General features: G+C 44.9%; 2 protein-coding genes across 8 annotated transcripts; both read left to right on the top strand.

The window, feature by feature from the left end:
* The first annotated feature begins 1715 nt into the window (after nucleotides 1–1715).
* Nucleotides 1716–8124, top strand: nfatc2ip (nuclear factor of activated T cells 2 interacting protein). 5 transcript variants are annotated; one of them, XM_030346584.1, is made up of 9 exons: nucleotides 1716–1974; nucleotides 2631–2741; nucleotides 2888–2948; nucleotides 3142–3256; nucleotides 3621–3710; nucleotides 4706–4970; nucleotides 6723–6867; nucleotides 7324–7436; nucleotides 7546–8124. In XM_030346584.1, the coding sequence occupies exons 2-9, from the start codon at nucleotides 2631–2633 to the stop codon at nucleotides 7705–7707; spliced, it is 1062 nt and encodes a 353-aa protein (XP_030202444.1). In that variant the 5' UTR covers nucleotides 1716–1974; the 3' UTR covers nucleotides 7708–8124. The 5 variants fall into 5 exon arrangements, with proteins under 5 accessions (XP_030202444.1, XP_030202427.1, XP_030202417.1 ...); XM_030346567.1 differs by having other exon boundaries at nucleotides 1716–2066; nucleotides 7324–8124; XM_030346557.1 differs by having other exon boundaries at nucleotides 7324–8124.
* Nucleotides 8125–8334: 210 nt separating this feature from the next.
* Nucleotides 8335–19536, top strand: spns1 (SPNS lysolipid transporter 1, lysophospholipid). Of its 3 annotated transcripts, none has more exons than XM_030346526.1 (13): nucleotides 8335–8581; nucleotides 9769–9972; nucleotides 11340–11405; nucleotides 11768–11904; nucleotides 13852–14003; nucleotides 14950–15016; nucleotides 15285–15427; nucleotides 15898–16050; nucleotides 16395–16584; nucleotides 17225–17290; nucleotides 17500–17598; nucleotides 17707–17875; nucleotides 18427–19536. In XM_030346526.1, the coding sequence occupies exons 2-13, from the start codon at nucleotides 9780–9782 to the stop codon at nucleotides 18501–18503; spliced, it is 1512 nt and encodes a 503-aa protein (XP_030202386.1). In that variant the 5' UTR covers nucleotides 8335–8581; nucleotides 9769–9779; the 3' UTR covers nucleotides 18504–19536. The 3 variants fall into 3 exon arrangements, with proteins under 3 accessions (XP_030202386.1, XP_030202404.1, XP_030202396.1); XM_030346544.1 differs by having other exon boundaries at nucleotides 18433–19536; XM_030346536.1 differs by having other exon boundaries at nucleotides 8350–8581; nucleotides 9772–9972.
* Nucleotides 19537–19761: the final 225 nt, after the last annotated feature.

Below are 19761 nucleotides of genomic sequence, written 5' to 3' on the forward strand. Positions count from 1 at the left end.
ATTTAGCATTTAGTTTCCAGGCAACTTCTTCTGATGAGGCAGGAGCTGACCACACAACCATGATACTTTTAAGTCTAAGCCATACAAAAAATATCAAATAAAGTATAACAAATCATTATGCTTGGATGAATGAAATAATATTTTTTTTTATTAAACAATGAGTGAGACAACAAGAATGTGTCTCACTCAGGACAAAGTGAAGGAACAGGGATGAATATTGTGTATCTATAAGTGTTAAGAGGAATACGGTGAGGAAAGGAGACAATTAAAAGAGCAATACAAATAAAATGGACATCCGGTTATAAAACCCTATATATATATATAAAAAACAAAACTCATCTAGCTCTCACATTGATGTTTGATATTTTCAGGGTTACTGAGGTTACTGACAATAACCTTGTGCAGCTGGAGACCTTGGATGGAAAGCCATTGAAGACCAGGACACCCTATGCTTCAGTGAAGCCTGTGCGGAGAAGTATGTTAATTGAATGATTAAAATCTAGACTATAGACTATACTAATAGACTATACTGAGAAGTGATTTTGAAGCTTTTTGATAAGGTGCTTCTTTCCTCTTTAGGATCCCAGGCTGCCTGCAGCCTGGCCCACCAAGGAGATTGTGTCCAATCCATCTGAGCCAGCAGATTCATAGTTGGAGTAGGACCCACTAGAGGGAAATATTTCAGTCAGTCTTAACTTCACTAGCTTTGCAAGTTAAATACTTTGGTTGCTCATCTATGATATGCTCAAATTGTTGCTAAATGAGTGAGATTTTTTATGTTTTTGGTTTCAGGACTGTGATGTTGTCATCACTAGTGTCCAGCCAGGCCAGGCTTGTCCAGCTTCACTGAGCAAAAGGGTGGAGGACTTCAGGGCCATGCTCAGCAACCCAAGTACTTGGTTGGATGACCATGCTATGGACCATGCTCAGGCCCTGCTTAAGGCTCAGTACCCTAACATCAACGGGCTCTACGCCACCACAACAGTGCTGTCTGTTCCTATGTTCAAAGGGAAGCACCCTTTCATCTCACTTTGACTCGATGTCGTTTTCCACAAAGGTTGAGGAAAGGTGGCATAAAGGTTAGGTGATTTAACTATTCGTAGAGGCCCAATGTTCCTTAAACCCACTGAAGCTGTCTAAAGCGTTACATCACGCTGTAGGACAAATATCAGTTAAACCACTAAACGATTGAAGTTTAATTATTGCATGTGTTGATTACAGACAGCACAACCTTTTGTTTAAAATGACAACCTTGCACTTCTGGGATAAATAAAGTTATCTGAATCTGAATCGTTATTGAGAAGTTCCTCGACTCATGCACGCACCATGAATGATTAACTTCGCAGAGGCTTAGATCCTAAAATGGTGCGGCACACTTTTAAGATACTGCAGATCAGTGTTTGTTGATTGTGTTAGGTTTGCGATGTCGGATCATTTGGAGGAAGATGCGATACACCCATTCTAACTATAGTTAATCATACAGTTTTGTAGAATTTCACACGACAATGTTGAGCGATTGGCAAGACAGAATATTAAGCGATGGTCCTCCTTCCCATCATTTATCTTTTGCGCACTTGAAACCAATCTGGCGATCACAGCTCAGGTGCCAGTCGATTGGCCTTTCCAATCTGTAAGCGTCTCCCTCCGTGACCTCCTACTCCACAATGAACCAATCACGGACTTGGTTCTTGGCTCAAGTTTAACCAATCAGGACCAAGGTTTTATAGCAGAGCGGAAAAACAAAACAATGAAAGATGTTGCCGATGAATTCTTAGTTTATTTTGTTTGTTGAATTTATTTATGTTCGTTTGGTCCAGAGATATTTAAATTTAGACTATTAATAAGGCTCCTGAAATTATTATTATTATTATTACCATCCCTGAGTTAAAGGAGCGAATATTCAGATATTATTTGAGATATCGGATGATGTGTTAATGATTTAGTAGAGTACCCCATGCATCTGATTTCAACACAGTAAGTTCAACTAGTTCATTTGAATTGCATAACAATATTAGGGATTAACAACCGTTTATGAAACGAGGGAAAGTGATAAAGTCTGTTTTGAGGTAAGAACACGATGCAATACAACTGGTAAGAGAAAACGTAAACGTTTTACAATTACAATTCTACTTTTCTATTCTAGATATTGTACAACTAGTGTAACGTTACCACTATATATTATCATGATAACTAGATATTTATATGACAACTAACTGCGAGACGCTTGTCTAGCAGTTGGCAGAGAGATCATAGAGAAAGCAGAACATGGAAGTTATTGAGGTATGGTATTAAAGGTTGGGTATGGAATTCTCTTTTTTGGCCATTTTTGCAAAATTACTTGAAATCCTTATCATAACCCACTTATGTCCATGTACTTGGAATGTGTAGAGTCAGCGTTGAAGGAGAGAGGGTAGGACCATTTGAGTTGTGTATATTCAAAATCTGCTGGCGTTTCGCAAATCCCATACCCAACCTTTAAGCACATACAGGACGGTGCATAATTTCATATTGACACCAAAAATATAATATAATGTATAATTTATGTAGTGTAAAAACTGAAGGAAGTCTTGTAAAGTGTCCCTAACCATAGCAATGCCTTAAAGAGATTCAGAGGATATTTCTTTCCGCAGATGTCGGACAGTGACAGTGACCGGGTCACTCCCGTGAAACCCCGACCCAAACGCCGCCGCATCATCTTCGACCCCTCCACCATCAACTCGGTTCCCATCTACACCAACAAAGTAAGTCCAACCACTACATAGAACAAGAAGAAATAAGATAAGCCAAGGTTATAATTTTTCCTTACCATTAAAGAAGACGCAAGTGTTTGCCCATCAATATAAAGGTCAGTTTGGAAGTGAATTCCCTTGTGTTTGATGGTCCGCAGGTGAATAAATGTCTACAGCTGAAGCCGACCTCGGCGGTGCTCACGCACAACAGCTCAGCATGTGAGGACCCCAAATAGGTTCAAAGTACAAAATAAAGTGTGATTATTAGCGAAACACAAACTGCTCAACATTGCTTTGGTTCTCCCATAACTTATCAACACTTTATTTGGGGGAAAAAAAGGACAGTCCTCTGAAATCTGACTCTAGCCTTTCCCAGATGTATCATACCTGTCTTCTCTTTTTGGTTACCAAGGCGACCCGGCAGAGGCTACACCGTACAGCAACTCGGCACCCGAATGTAACAACCTCTGCCTCACCGATTCTGAGGAAGAGGAGGAGCGCAAACTCCTCAACCACACTAAGATCAGGTAAGGTAGACCAGGCTAGAACCAGGGGAGACAAACACGGTCAGAACCATGTGAGATAGACCAGGCCAGAACCATGTGAGATAGACCAGGCCAGAACCATGTGAGATAGACCAGGCCAGAACAATGTGAGACAGACCAGGCCAGAACCATGTGAGACGGACCAGGCCAGAACCATGTGAGACAGACCAGGCCAGAACCATGTGAGACAGACCGGACTATACTAAGACCAGGTGAGATAGACCAGACCACGATCACGTGAGATAGAGTAGGCAGTGGGCACAAGGCAGACACCCTGTGTGTAATAACGTGTGGAGCCACTAGGCTGTAACCTTGTTGGTCTCCTTGTCCTTTGGTTCTGCTGCAGCGAGAGTGTGGCCCTCCTCTCCCCCTCCCCTCCCCGGACCCCAAATGTTCCCCGGGTCCAGGTGTCTACCTCGGTCTGGAGGGCCATGGAGTGAGTCACCACACGCAACACACTGTTGATCACTAGCACACAGCCACAGTTACACACTGTTGAATGCTAGCAATCACACAGTAACGCACGACTGTTGCAGCCTAGCACACAACTACACTGCCACACACTGTTACGCACTAGCACACAACACTGTTGCACAGGTACGTAATGACGCACAACACTGTAAAACACTGTCACACAACACTGTAACATACTGTAACACCCACCCGGTCTCACGAAAAGTCGTGACACTGTCACGTTATTTAATCTATTGAAAAGTGATCAGGATCACGTATTTTCAAAATTTTCGTGTTTTAAAGCACAAATTTCCGGCCGTGGTGCAAACAATATTATTCAAGAGTTATAATCAAGCCCAACACATCAATATTAGTGACAACCCATTAAATACGATATGATTTCTAGATGTCATGGCAACGTCCGCTCGCGACACTGGACTTGCGAGGCGTCGACGCGGACTTTCATTCACATAACCAAAAACAAGACAGTAGATGGCTAGATAAAATAAACATCAAGACATACAGCGCACCTGCATTTAATATATCCGTGAATTGTCACTATTTCTCAGAATCAAAGGTGAAAGTAGAAACGGGTGGCCTAAAGCTGTCATATTGTTCACAGACAAGTTTAAGTAGAAATGGGTGGCCAAATGCTGTCATATTGTTAGTTATCATTGACTTGAAATACATGGGTTTGAAATTTGTGCTGTAAAACACGAACATTTTGAAAATACGTGATCCTGATCACGTTTCAATAGATTAAATAATGTGACAGTGTCACGACTTTTCGTGAGACCGGGTTGGTAACACACCCTTGCACACAACCGCACAACACGTTTTTGCCCACAGTCTCATACTACCACACAACGGCAACAGACCTCTGTCTTATGCATCTTGCTTGGGCCCTGTCTCTCTATCTGCCTCTTTCACTGTCTTTCGATCTGACTCTCTCTCACTGTCTCCCTCCCTCACTCCCAGTGAGGTGAACAGCAGGCTGGGCTCTGTCTCCTCCCTGCTTACTCTCTCTCCGGAGGGGAAGGGGGGGATGAGAACCAGAGGACAAGCCCTCCAACGTGCCGTCCCCGGCCCCTCGCTGACTGACGCCCAACGCTACGATGATGACATCATCGAGACCTCTGTGCTCCTGAGCCCATCCCTGGAGCCCGAAGACCCTCTAGTGGGCCGCGAGATCCAGCTCAAGTTCCGCTGTCGGACAGAGATCCATCGGATCTCTGTGGTGTCGGTAGGTCACTGTGTTATGTGGCCAGGTCTGTAGGTCACTGTGTTGTGTCAGTAGGTCACTGTTTTGTGTCTGTAGGTCACTATGTTGTGTGGCCAGGTCTGTAGGTCACTGTGTTGTGTCAGTAGGTCACTGTGTTGTGTCACTAGGTCACTGTGTTGTGTCTGTAGGTCACTGTGTTGTGTGGGCAGGTCTGCAGGTCACTGTGTTGTGTCAGTAGCTCACTGTGTTGTGTCTGTAGGTCACTGTGTTGTGTCTGTATGTCACTGTGTTGTGTTGGCAGGTCTGTAGGTCACTGTGTTGTGTCAGTAGGTCACTGTGTTGTGTGGCCAGGTCTGTAGGTCACTGTGTTGTGTGGGCAGGTCAGTAGGTCACTGTGTTGTGTCGGTAGGTCTGTAGGTCACTGTGTTGTGTCTGTAGGTCACTGGGTTGTGTGGGCAGGTCTGTAGGTCACTGTTGTGTCTGTAGGTCACTGGGTTGTGTGGGCAGGTCTGTAGGTCACTGTTGTGTCAGCAGGTCGGTAGGTCACTGTGGTGTGTCAGTAGGTCACTGTGTTGTGTCAGTAGGTCACTGTGTTGTGTCAGTAGGTCAGTGTTGTGGGGGCCGGTCTGTAGGTTATGGAAAGCCAAGAAGGCCACAAACTGGCCCTAGAATGGCGCGGTAAAAGTGCTAAACCGCACAGAAACTGTACGGATTCCGTACGGTTTTTGCCTACCTTATAGCGGCAGCTATTAGTTGTGTCTGTAGGTCACTGTGTTGTGTCATAGGCTTTGATCCTGAAAGCCTATCACCTAGAATAATTCATTTGTATTCCGTTTTAGGCCATCTCACTAATGGTCACTCAAATGTATTTAAGCTCACCATGTCCGGTATTCAGAATTCAAGCATTTATTCACAAATGCGTTCTATTTTTTTGCCAAGCGGAGTCGACAGTCCTGTGCGAGTATGTATATTAGCCATTTCTCCCATAAAGACTCGATCACTGATAAGTATGAACAGGATTTATTTAAATAACGACATGGGAATATTTTGCATGGTAAATCTTTGGCATGAGCCCCGTCACTGATCCAGGGTGACGTGCGGACTCGGCGTATCCTGCCAGGACTAGCAGGGGCGGAGCCTTCCCCTGGACAAGTAGACTGAGGCCGACCTGGTGGTGGTAGCACTTCTACTGCGCCATTCTAGGGCCGGTTTGTGGCCTTCTTGGCTTTCCATAGTAGGTCAATGGTGTGTCGGCAGGTCTGTAGGTCACTGTGGTGTGTCAGCAGGTCTGTAGGTCACTGTTATTCTGTCCCTGTCTGTATACCTCTAAGGTGTCTGTAGGTCCCTTGGATCCCACGCCTGGAAGGTGCAACACAGCTCTGGTTTATGATATGTCTGGTCCATTGGATACCTATCACAATCCTAACGTGCCTGGAAGCAGGATCCCTCTTCAATGTAGGGTTATGGGGCTCGGTCACATAATGTGAGGCTGTTTGAGCAGTGATTGAGGGCAGTACTAATACAGGTCACTTAGTGGAGTGGTCTTACTGCACTGGTGTGTGTAAATCCTAGTAACTCGATGTTCTCAGCCTCGCATGTAAATCGTTATTAATTAAACCGTCTGCTCAATGACTTAATGTGACTGTTGTGCAGCCCTCAGTCCTTCAAATGGAAGTCCATATGAACAGATGGGTCTGACACATCTGTCACATGTCATATGACTGCACTGATCAGTGGCCAGCTCCCTGCTAACTTCTCCCGTTCGGTCTGCAGTCCAGACCGCTGGGGGACGCGGTGGAGGTGCTGGCAGTCAAGCTCAAGGTCCTGCCCTCCCGCATCCTTCTGCTCAGGAAGGAGACGGAGCTGCCTATTCACTCCTCAGCCAATCAGCTCGGCCTGAGCATCGCTGACATCATCGGTAGGCAAATACAGATCCTTTTTACATTTACATATAGGGCATTTAGCAGACGCTTTGATCCACTCTCAACAATTTCATGCACCCATTCGCACACGACTACAAGTCAACGGCTCTACCTCCTGAGCAACTGCCGCCCTTATTATGTCGTTTATAACGTATGGTTATTTGCGACACCTGAATTTCCACTCCGGGATTAATCAATGTTTATCTTACTTAGGTCTTGATCTGCCCATGCTAATGCATCTTGTATAAATTAAGGGACATAATGCAGCTCCAACTGGTCTGTCCTGCCGTCCTTGCAGAAACATCTTCATGTGTTTTGTGGTTGTTTGGATTTGACTTGATTGACGTGTGTGTGTTGAAGTTATATTATCCATGAGTTATGTTGTTGTGGATTGTGATGTTTAGCTGTGCTATTCTAGCGATCCATACTTTGTGTTTTGTTGTGTTGTGTAGATTGTGTTGTCATGGCAGAAGATACTAAGCAGGAGACGCAGAGCAATGACATCATCACCGTGCGCATACAAGGAATAGACAGAGGCTCAACTCAGGAGTATTCCCTACACAAAGTCAGTAAGACACACTCGCGGATGTACACACACATACAAACACAGACCCTGACGTGTGTGTGTGTGTGTGTGTGTGTGTGTGTGTGTGTGTGTGTGTGTGTGTGTCCAGGAGGCGTCCCTGGGCTCCATCCTCTCTCAGTACACAGCCAGTCGGTCATCCGGGGGTCAGGCTAAAATGAACTTCCAGTTCGATGGCTCAAAGATCACAGCAAGTCAGACGCCTGCCCAGCTGGACATGGAAGACGGCGATGTCATCGAGGTGTGGCGCTGAGTCACGTGACCTTGGACCTGTCAACTTTAGCACCTGCATTTGTTTACACAACCTGTGTGTGTGTGTGTGTGTGTGTGTTACATACACTCTCCTTTTTTTTTGCGTGTCAATATTGTATTGGCATTGCCATGCTGCGTTGTGATCGGTTACTCTAGGTACTTGTTACTCAGGTGTATGTAAATTCCCAGATCATCCTCATGCAGAGGTACACCGGATTAAATGGTTGGATTAAAATATTGTTTCTTTTTTTTGTTATCATTCATAGTTCATCCAAAATTCAAAACCTCTCGCACAGATCTGGTTTGGATTTGGGATTACTCAAATGTACCGTGCATACTTTTTTGTATGCACGGGTTTACTCTAACCCTTTGCAACAACCCAATCTAATATAATAAATAAAAGCTTGGTGAAGTTCAAGGTTTGGTTGATAGTAAATGTATAACATAGTCTTTGAAAATATATTTAATAAAATTGATAGAAAAACGAATTATTTAATGCAGGAATAATTTCCCTTTATAAATAATAATTAAAAGATAAATGTCCTGTCATTTTATGGTTCTGTATATTTCTTAATTTAAATAAACCTATTTATATCAAAATAATAGAAGTCAGACCGACTTTTCATTATCATGCGTCACGTGAGGCGCAAGGCGGAAGCTATAAAAGATCCAACATGGCGCCGAGAAGTCAAAATAGAATCATCCTGCGGCGTTAAAACTACTTTTTTTTTTAACTGGTTAGCTCGACAACCTATGTCCTGTCTTAGTATTTTATGGTACCTCTCGTCATGGGGTTTTAAATTGGTTTAAACACGAATATTTAATTGGGAAACTGCGGACAGATCATCGGAGGAGCGTCGACACTGAGTCATCAGGTAAACAACACGATTGTGTGTGTCCTGTGTCTTCTGTTTTTGTTGGTGTTATGTCACGAAAAAATAGGCTTATTGTTACCTTTTCATCATTATTAGAAAACAGAAATATATACGATGTCATAGTATTGATAATGAATCACGTTGTTCCGCTTTTCCTAGTTAGTATGGTCACCTCAGATGGCTTGTATAATCAGATGCATCTGTGTGTTTGGTCTGAATATATTTAACACATAATCCACTGTAGCGTCGTAGTCTGTTAAACTGCAGATTCAGTACTATTTGCTGTGGAGGGGGGTAAAGTACTGACCTTATTATCACGACTGTCTGCTCAATCTACCACAGCATCGTCCTATCTATTGAGCGCAGTGAAAGATTGTATGTAGATTGGAGTCCCAAGTTTCAATGCATTTCAATGATTGTATTATATGCAACATGCCAGTCTTCTCCTTATCTATCATCATCGACCTATTTTCGAACCGTGGTGGATGTCTGAGTTCTGGGTCCTCATCCCATGTGCGTGTCAGTCCAATACTTCCACTTCTTCTTTGTCTCTTCTTTCTCACGTGACAGTTATTTATCGTCCTGACACCTGATGGTAGTTCTTGCAGTTCAGCTGGCTGCTGGCATCCCCAAAAACCATGAGTTCTGCTTCTGTTGAGCTCACTTTATGAACTATACTGTTGTTCTGTGTTCTACATTGTCCGCTGTATCTTGTAAACATGTTGGTACTTTACTTTACGTATTGGCAAGAAGCCTTTCTCTCAGTTGATTTCGACATTATTTTACCTTATTCAAAGAAACCTCAACGGGAGGCTGAGATTAATTCATTCATATTGGAAAATAGACAAAACAGGAAAACAGTGTTTGCTGTGGATGCAGAGATAAGATAAAACACTCTAAACTAATTCCAATACAAGAGGAATAACTTTGATCAAGGAATGTTCTTGTTCTTTTCATGCTATCAGGAGATAACCTTTAACTAGCGCCTGTATCCACTCTACTGTTGACTCCTCCTTTTCTCTCAGTCTCAAAGCCAACCGATGGTTGGTATGGTTACCTCTAAATGAGCATAGCCAACCACTTGTAGCCATGGTTACCGAGATGATCAAAGCATACCGCCTGTTGCTCTGGTTACCTCCGAGCTGATCAAAGCCGACCACTGGTTGCTACGGTTATCTGTTTCTCAGCAGCGGCGGCCATGTCTTTGAGCGATCCCGTTGGCGACACGACACACTTCCTCTCCGATGACAGCGAGGGGGAGGAGCCGGGGGTGCGGCCTGGCCAGGAGGAGGAGTCACCGAGCGGCGTATCGGTGAACAGGGCGCGGCTAACCGTGGCTGTCCTCTTCTACATCAACCTTCTGAACTACATGGACCGCTTCACCGTAGCGGGTAGGCTGGCTAGCGCCACACTGGAAGCCGGTGTGGGTGTCGGATTGACTCGGCTGCCAGATGCGCAATAATGACGCACTTCCTAGAAACGCTGTCCTTTAATTGCGCATGCACGTTTCATTCATTCCCGTGTTATTCCCAAGTATTACCAAACTCCATGTTTTCTAATCTATGAATAATAATCAAATGTACAAATTATTGTTGCATATACTTGGGTTATATATAAAAGAAGAATCGGTTAACTCCATTCGCTGAACGGGCGATCCACTTTATTTCCAGTGCTCCCAACAAAGAGTCAAAACAGCGACCCACACGCAGACAATTCCGTTCTCCTCCTTCAGAATAAGAGTCCCTAACAGGAACTGGGTTACATTCATCAGTGCTTTTAGACATCTTTCCAATGGCTTTGTCTGTGCGAAAGAACGGGCAATGAAATGAAATCAAAACCAAAACGGATTTATGTCCATGATTGAGCCCTGTTTATAAACAACCCTTCCGGGTTTTGTCCGTTGGCTTGTGTCGATACGTCAAGTGTCGATAGGTCATCTGTAAGTGCAGGATCCCGAGTCGGTCTGGCAGCGGAGTCAATCCGGTACCCACACCGGCGATATCGGATATTTATATTAAAGATATTTGCATTTTTTTACGTGTATTGACATCGGCTGATGGATGTCGCCGAATTATTATTATTATCATTATTATTTCCTTTTTTTTTCCCGGCATGATTTACAGACACAGGCATTTCAATAAATGTTCCTTTTTTAAATAGAGTCTTGTAACATTTGTTATCATCATTGTGTCATTTTTATGATGTAAATTGAGGGAGCAAAACAGTATCGGCTCCAAATATCGGCTCAAGGCTGATGTAAAGAAATCGGCATCGGCCCAAAAAAATCCATATTGGTTGTAACATAAACAGAACAACACACAGCCGATTAATAAAGCACGCACCGTCTTATCTTAATGACGTGCTTCAACTCGACATGGAAACTATAAGAAAGGAGTAAGTGTTATTTCTCGCCTGGGACATGAATTAACCACTTACTATAACTACAAACACCGGCATGTCTCATGAGCTTGTGTAGATCCACTGAGCGTTTCTCCTTTCTACCCATCTTGTGACCCTTTTGTTCATCTCGTCTAATCTCATGGCTTCACATGGGAACCTTGAACACACCAATGTAGGAAATGTCCAAGGCTTTTAATCAGTTTTTTTATGTAAACAAATCGGATCAGTCAAAGCGGTTTCACACTGTTCCTGTTTAGACGGCTAATGCTCATCCAGTGCTAGAAGTGTTACTGCTGTTGCCTAGTATACTGTCCAGTATTGCCTGTGTGTTTGACGTCAAGGTTTCCTCTACCCCAAGGTGTGCTTCCTGATATCGAGAACTACTTCGGCATCAGCGACGGGAACTCTGGCCTGCTCCAAACGGGTGAGGAGACATAACACCTTGGAGCTGAGTCCAGAGGTTCTGCGCACAACACAAATCTTTGTTAACGTTATTAACATCGCGTCAACATGAACATCAGCAGCAGTGTGCTGGCGTTTGGTTTGAGGACAGCCATGTTACCGATGGGATGGTTTGTTTTCACATTTGTCCATTTTCAACCATACAGTTGTCTCTTAAAGTGGGCCACTTAAGCGGAGGACAATGTATGCAACTGTTTGTGTCCAACAACGCATGTAGTCAACATCAACGATTTTTTCTTTTACAAATTCCCACACTGAAAACCACCCGTGGATGTAGTCTGAAAGTGTCTATAATACAACCTGCCCGATATGTTCTCTCTCCAGTGTTTGTCTGTAGTTACATGCTCCTGGCGCCATGCTTTGGTTACCTGGGCGACCGCTACAACAGGAAATGGATCATGTTAGTAGGCATCTCCTTCTGGTCCCTGGTGACGCTGGCCAGCTCCTACACACCAAAAAACGTCAGTCAAAATGTGGTTTTCTCTGCACTGAAGAAAAACGCTTTCAGTTTAGATTAGTGATCGACCGATACATCGGCCGATATTTTTGTTTTTTACGTGTATCGGTATAGGCCGATGAAAAAGAAAATCGGTATCGGCCCTAAAAAATCGGTCGATCCCTGGTCTAGATTGTTTGTTCTAAAATCTCATGCATTAAAGGGCCCCTATTTGACCACAAGGTCTTTCTTGATTAACCATGACAAGCCATTTCAAAACTACCTTATTGTGACGTCCGAGGTTTGTATAGGTCCACATGGTAGAGTTATTTTTCCGTCCTACTTCTGGGTCGCTCACTTGTGATGTCACTAGATGGATGATTTTGACATTGCTTGTAATGACATCAACATCGAACCTGGTGGTAAAGTAGTGATATACCCTTTCTCGACGCGTTCAACCAATCACAACAGAGTTGGGGTGCTGACCAATTCATAGCAGACTGGGCTACTCGTGAGAGGGGGGGGGGGGGGGGGGGGGGGGGGGGGGGGGCTAAAAGCAACATGATTCAAAAACAGAACCCTTTTTGAAAGATGCTGAAATTGGTTTTGCAGAAATGAGAATGAGAACTAGAAAAAGCATTTCCTGCAGAAAATGCAGGGAATAATCTGAAAGGTCAAATGTATTGCCCTGCACTGCTGATAAATCTGAAAGGTCAAATGTATTGCAGTGCACAGTGCACCTGGAAGCTGACATTACCTGACAACTAATGTAATACTGTCAAAGCTGGAAGATGGTAGTAGTAGTAGCAGTAGAAGTAGTGGTACTAGCTGTAGTAGTAATGGACTGGTAGTAGATGAAGTAGTAGTAGTAGCTGAAGTAATTGTGCTACTAGCTGCACAAACGATATGCCTTATCAAAGGTATGGTATTGATTGATATTTGTAGAAAGACTAATAATAATCCCGCCTATATTATAATAAAAAAGCCAAAATTGTATGTACTCGCCTAATGCTCATTTTTCCAGCCTAACGCTATTAAAAGTAGCCCAATTGGGCGGGAAAAATCGGCCCAATCAGGCAATACTGCCTGCACGTCCTCTCGCTCTAACCTCGGCGTAAAATCAATGAGACCAACCGAAAACAAGCAGACATGGAACTTAAACTGTGAGTTAGTGTGTTGATTTGAAAAAACCTTTGAACGAAGGTTACTACATCAGACCAAGTTACGAAGTCTGATGTAGTAAGTGTCAGAGAATGGGCGGACGGCTCCGTTGTCCTCCCATTGACTTCCAAGGTAAAAAAAATGGTAGTTTAAAATTAGAATTAAGTACGGTAGTAGAAAATATTAAAAACATTTGAAAAGAAGTGCGTGATTCCAAGCTAATCTGAACATTTTAAAATTGGAATGCAGTCTCTAGGTGAAAAATGTAGGAAGGAGATAGGTCCCAAAGTTTGTAGAGAGGAAGAGAGAATAAAACACTGCACAACACTGCACTCGACAATCAAGAGTACTGTGTTCTTTTGGAACTTTCCTGAGGTCTGACTTTTGGTTAATCCAATCAGCTTGCTGATTATGATATTACATCATATCCTGTGTGTGGATAATTAGGCCGGTGACGGCGGTGTTTATTTGGTCACGAGTCACATGGCAGGCAGTGCTAACAGGATAGGGCTGAACGATTTGGGGAAATAATTGAATTGCGATTATTTCGACCAATTTTACTTTTGTTAGTTAGTATGCAATATATATTTTTTTTTTTTTCAAGTTCCTTATGTACAAGCAGACCATCAATAAATCATTATATAGTATGACCAACACAACATTGGAAGTCGGGAACAACATATAAACTGCTCTTTCCTTTGATCTCCACTAATAATAAAAAAAAACAAAAAAACGCAGCGTTTGCGATTTGCAAATCTCCTTCCATTCCATCGTGATGTCGGTCTGAACTCGACGAGTCGTTGTGTTTCAGAGTTTCTGGGCTCTGCTGCTGACCAGGGGCCTGGTGGGTGTGGGGGAGGCCAGCTACTCCACCATCGCCCCAACCATCATCGCTGACCTCTACGTGAAGGAGAAGAGGACCGTCATGCTCTCGGTGTTCTACTTTGCCATCCCGGTCGGCAGGTGAGAAGCTCGCTCTGAACCCCAAGCCAACGTAATAATAATAATAATAATCAATGAAATTTATATAGCGCTTAATATGGTACTCTAAGACGCTTTACATATTGGCCTATCAAAACTATGTAAGACAGACTAGGAATAAAAGAAAAACAGGTTAAACATGAAGAATAAGGTGGGAGTTAGGTGGAGAAGGCTAGTGTGAAAAGGTATGTTTTGAGGGCAGATTTGAAAGAAGAGAGGGTTGGAGAGACTTGGATGTGGGAGGGGAGTGAATTCCAAAGGGTGGGGGCAGCAACTGAGAAGGCCCGATCACCCCAAGTCCGTCGCTCAGTCCGTGGAACTTGGATCTGAGGAATCGGAGGGGGCGTGGTGATGGAGGAGGTCGGCAAGGTAGGGGGGGGGCTAGGCTGTTGAGGGCCTTGTAGGTGATGAGTAAGATTTTGTAGTTGATTCTGTGTTTAATTGGAAGCCAATGGAGTTCACGGAGGACAGGTGTGATGTGTTCTCTGGAGCGGGTACCAGTGAGGAGGCGTGCAGCTGAGTTCTGGACATATTGACGTTTTTTGAGGACTTTGTTGGTGGTGCTGTAGAGAAGACCATTGCAGTAATCAAGCCTGGATGAAATGAAAGCGTGGATGAGTGTCGCAGCAGCGGTAGTTGACAGGTTGGGGCGGAGGCGGGCGATGTTAACGTAGCGCTAGCGATGAGCACTCGGGGCGTAGCGTGTAGCGGTTGTCCCGCCAGCCACCGTCAAAGTTGTGGAATCAGAACGAGGATCGTAGATAATTTAGTGTTTCAGCTTTTAACTGTCCGGTATCCAGGTGTTTCATTGTGAGTTGTAAGACTCCCAATTGGCTGTAGAATCTCAGTCACTAAATGTAAGTTATTCATTTGTAGCCATTAGCTATAAGAAATTTGTATCAGGCTAATTGTGTGTGTGTGTGTTTAGCGGTCTTGGCTACATCGTTGGCTCCTCGGTGGACAAATTGGCCGGGGACTGGCATTGGGCCTTGAGGGTAAGTCCTGCTGGAGTTACACCGAACACAATGAAAGCTACTGATCTACCCCGTCTGTATACTATTACTACTACCCAGTCCATGTCACTTTAACTACTACCCAGAGAATACAACTATAACTAGTACCCAGTGAATATAACTAGACTAGTCAATATTACTATTATGACTAAAGGAGTAAGTAAGGGTTAGACAGTACAGAGAGAGGCCATTAGTGATGGTTAAAGGTTAAGGGTCAGGGGTCGGGGTTGACTGTGTGTGTGTCCCCCAGGTGACCCCAGGGCTGGGCCTCCTGGCGGTGCTGATGCTGCTGTTCGTGGTCAAGGAGCCCAAGAGGGGGGGGGTGGAGGCCCGTCCCGAGCACCAGCTCCAGAGGACCAGCTGGCTCGCCGACATGAAGTCCCTCAGCAGGAAGTAGGTCCCTCCCCTGAAACCAGTCAGGACCCCGTAGAACCAGTCGGAGCCAGGTGAAACTGGATACAGCCGGATAGAACAGTCAGAAGTGAACGCAAACCTAGAGAGAACTTTTCCAAGAAAGCAGGTCCTACCAGCCCAGAACAGTACACAGAACCAGGATTCGTCAGAGTGGTACTAGTTTCAAACATCGGTGTGCCTCACAAGAACAAGGAATACTTTAAAATAACCGTTAAATATGTTGTTAAAATCTGAGATGGTTGATGTGAAAAATGTATTCACCACACTAATAGTTATTTTATCTATGGGGGCCATGTTTCGGAATATTTGTTTGAGGGTTTGATTTAAGTTAAGGTGAATCACTGTTGCTTGATGTTTTTTTATATCTATGGGGGGGGGGGGGGGGGCATTTGTTATTGATCCAGGTGTATCGACTTTGCTGACTCCTTTTTGGCGCTTTGTTTCTGCAGCTGGAGTTTCATGCTGTCCACGTTTGGTTTCACGGCGGTGGCCTTTGTGACGGGCTCGCTGGCCCTCTGGGCGCCCACCTTCCTCTACCGGGCCGGCATCTTCACGGGCGAGAAGCCGCCGTGTGTGTCCGCCAACTGCGACAACTCTGACAGGTGAGGAACACCGTCACACGAACCAAGCGCACCCAGACTCCACTACGGTGCTCCATGAGCTTTATTCGCCTAGCGGCAATCATGGTTCGGATTGCTAACCGGGTCCGGGGCCCCAACCCGGTTAGAAATCAGTTGGGGGCGAACCCTAAAAGCACAAAGCACAAGGCAAAGCAAGGGTGCTGGGTACAGTTGGTTTTTTCCTATTGGTGCGTCTTGTATTTCGTCCCCAACACACCGCCACAAAGGCCTTGCATGTGCAAGCTTGAGTCCGATTCCGTCGTCACGGCGCCACCTCTGACCGCCCCCCCCCCCCCCCCCCCCCCCCCCACCGTCTCCCCCCTCAGCCTGTACTTCGGCATCGTCACGTGTGTGACGGGCGTCCTGGGCGTGACCAGCGGGATGTTGGTCAGCCGGAGCCTCCGGAAGCGGACGCAGCGCGCCGACCCCCTGGTGTGCGCGGCCGGTCTGCTGCTCTCCGCACCCTTCCTCTTCCTCGCCATCGTCTTCGCTCAGTCCAGCACCGTCGCCACCTACGTGAGTTTCCTGTTTCCTGTCCGCTTCATATTTCCTCTCTACTTCCCGTCCTGTGTCCTGTCCGCCTCCTGTTTCCCGTCCACTTCCTGTATCCTGTCCGCCTCCTGTTTCCCGTCCACTTCCTGTCTCCTGTCCGCCTCCTGTTTCCTGACTGTTTCCTGTTCCCTGCCTGTTTCCTGTTCCCTGCCTGTTTCCTGTTTCCTGCCTGGTTCCTGTTCCCTGTCTGGTTCCTGTTCCCTGTCTGCTTTGCCCATACAGGGCTAGCATCTTTCTAAGACAATGTTCATTATCTTGATTTAAGACATTAAAGCGACAATCTTCAGGATTCTCATTGGGTGACACCGTTGGGCCATAATATGTAACTGTCCCCATAGATCATACCGGTGTCCCTACTGACACCCAGTTCGTTAAATTAGTAGCACTGCCAATGCAAGGGCTTTCATCAGCCCATTAGATAATGTCCAGACCGATATTTATTTAGGTGAAAATCTTTGTGATTGCTAGGTTACCCTTAACATCATACAATTGTAATCAGAATAGTGTGTTTAAGGGACAATGACGTACAGAAACGTTTCTGAAATAATTGTATGAATCTACCAACTGGAGTTGTCTGTTGATGATGATGATGATGTCTCAACAGGTCTTCATCTTCCTTGGCGAGACCTTCCTGTCCATGAACTGGGCCATAGTGGCTGACATACTGCTGGTGAGTCTGGTTCTGACTGGTTCTAGCCACTTCTAATTAGATCTGGTTGGTTCCAGCTGATTGTTCCTTGATCTGACTGGACTTTAGTTGTTGCCAGTTCTGACTGGTTCCATCTGGTTCTGACTAACTCCATCTGGGTCTAACTGCTTTTGACGAGTTCTGACTGGTTCCATCTGGTTGTGATTGGTTCTGACTGGTTCTCTCTGCAGTACGTGGTGGTTCCGACGAGGCGTTCCACAGCGGCAGCGTTCCAGATAGTTCTGTCCCACTGCCTGGGAGATGCAGGAAGTCCGTACCTCATCGGAGTGGTGCGCGCACACACACACACACACTCACACTCACACTCACACTTTGATTGGCAGGTGTCGAGGATTTCCATCATGCTCATTTGTGTGTTTGTGTGTGTGTGTGTGCAGGTATCTGACTCCCTGAGGAAGAGGGATTCGTACCTGTGGCAGTTCCGCTCCCTGCAGGTGTCCCTGATGCTCTGCTCCTTCGTGGCCGTGGTTGGAGGGGGCTTTTTCCTGGCCACCGCCCTGTTCATCGAGGGAGACCGCAACCGTGCAGATAACTACTCCCCCTCAGGTGAGGAGGGGTACTGCAACAGGCGCCCATTTGACTAATCACTGAATAACATGTACTTTATTCATCCCACACTAGAAGGATGTGTCACAGCAGAAGGTACCGGACGGTATAAGACATTTGAATATTTAAATGAAACTATTTTAAATGGTATGAAAAATACATTTTCTGGCTAGAAATGTCAACGCTAGAAGATGGTGTGAACATTAAGAGTGTATGCTATATTATAGCTGCTTATCAATTTAGAATCCGTTAATTGTTGATGGGATTCATTAGTTAAATATCGACTCATTTAGAGTTAATAATATAAGGCCAAAATGATTTCAGAAGAAATCAACAATTTAGATTTGTATACCGTGAAATTATGAAATATAGATTTGCGATGGGACACTGTATATTACTGATGGGAGCTACAGCAGCCGCTGTAGGGCTCAAAAGAAGAACATTAAGAAGCTGTTAGATTAGTGTAGAAGATTAATGCGTTGGATTCGATTGTAAAATGAGTTTCTCTGCTCGAGATTAATACTCTGATGCTTTGTATTTCTTCTGCCAAGCAACAGATGACGAGCCAATTGTGGTTCCCAGGAGCGGCCGGTCGACCAAGGTGCCTGTATCAAGTGTTCTGATTTGACGAGAGGACACGGACACAGTGACGTGATTGGCCACGGCATTCAACACGGCGGACTTGGGACTTCTGCACAGATTTGCACAGATGTGTTTTAAAGAATGCGGGACTTGTTCTGTCAGCGCGGGCAGGGTTGTACTGAAGGTTTGGCTCTTCGCTCCGGACTCTGTGTTTGAATAATTATCTTTCCCTCCCTACTGTACTAAGCGGATCTTAACCAAGTGCTCCCCCTGTTGATCAGCCCGAGAAGCACAGACCCGCCTTGCCCTTTTTTAATTTCTTTTAAATTAACGGAACTGTCTCCCGAAATGATCCTGGATTGGTCAGAAACGCATGCCAATCCCTATCTGGCCAATCAGGGGACAGTGAATGTTGAAATATATTTCCGTGTCCTCAGTATAACCCCTTCTGAGAAGCATCCTTGCAGCAAAACCTTTGTTTTAAACATAATTTTTTTTAGCGTTAAAGTGTATTTTTCTTCTTTTAATTCTGAGTATGTATAATTAAGAGGAACTCTATCTGTTGTTCGTCGCTTGCGGTACCTGCTCCGTCCTGGACTCCGCTACGGAGTTTAGAGGACGCCGGATCCTGATCCACAGGTCCAGGCTTTCCAGGAGACCCTTTGGTTAAAACTTGGTTGTCCCGGTTTTCGCTGGACCCAGCGGCGCCTGCAGCTCCGGACGCGGAGGTTTGAGAGCCTCAGGGGACAGGCAGACCGTGGGTCCGATGTGGATCCTTTCCTCAGTGGTTGGTGGCTCTCAAACGGGCGTAGGACTGTTCAGTACGAAGCCTCAAGCACACACTGTCGTCTGTGTTTCCAGAACATTCTGGTGGGCAACGATACTGTAAGGTGGTCCACATTCAAACTTTTGTTACGTTTTGACATACATTCTAAGTTTGCTATATCATCTAATATGATTTATAAAGGTTTTATGTTTTTTATTTTGGAAAAACGACAAAACGTGTTAATTTACATGAATTTATTTTAGCCAATTACTGTTTTATTGTGTGAAATAAATGTGAAGAAAAATCTCTTCAACCCTTTTTCTGTTTTCCACTTCAGGGTTTCACACACGTGCGCGCACACAGGCTTATACACACACACTTGATGCATGCACAGGCACATACACACATGCACAAGCACAGTTTCCTCCCTGTGGTTTCCTGCCCTTTTGAATGAAGCTGAGTGTAGGTGTGCGTGTGTGTTCTTGCGTGATTGTAGTGTTGGTGTGTATGTGAGTTACAACACACACCAACACTTGGA

This window comes from Gadus morhua, chromosome 2 (assembly GCF_902167405.1).
Source record: "Gadus morhua chromosome 2, gadMor3.0, whole genome shotgun sequence".
In the NCBI taxonomy this organism is placed as follows: Eukaryota; Metazoa; Chordata; class Actinopteri; order Gadiformes; family Gadidae; genus Gadus; species Gadus morhua.

What these genes read in the sequence shown, in the direction of transcription:
- nfatc2ip (XM_030346567.1), top strand. Translation starts at nt 2,631, where the DNA reads ATGTCGGACAGTGACAGTGACCGGGTCACTCCCGTGAAACCCCGACCC. An exon ending in CTCAACCACACTAAGATCAG is followed by an intron (nt 3,257 to 3,620) that starts GTAAGGTAGACC and finishes GTTCTGCTGCAG; the next exon opens with CGAGAGTGTGGCCCTCCTCT. An exon ending in TCGGTCTGGAGGGCCATGGA is followed by an intron (nt 3,711 to 4,705) that starts GTGAGTCACCAC and finishes CCTCACTCCCAG; the next exon opens with TGAGGTGAACAGCAGGCTGG.
- spns1 (XM_030346526.1), top strand. Translation starts at nt 9,780, where the DNA reads ATGTCTTTGAGCGATCCCGTTGGCGACACGACACACTTCCTCTCCGAT. An exon ending in GGACCGCTTCACCGTAGCGG is followed by an intron (nt 9,973 to 11,339) that starts GTAGGCTGGCTA and finishes CTCTACCCCAAG; the next exon opens with GTGTGCTTCCTGATATCGAG. An exon ending in ACTGGCATTGGGCCTTGAGG is followed by an intron (nt 15,017 to 15,284) that starts GTAAGTCCTGCT and finishes TGTGTCCCCCAG; the next exon opens with GTGACCCCAGGGCTGGGCCT.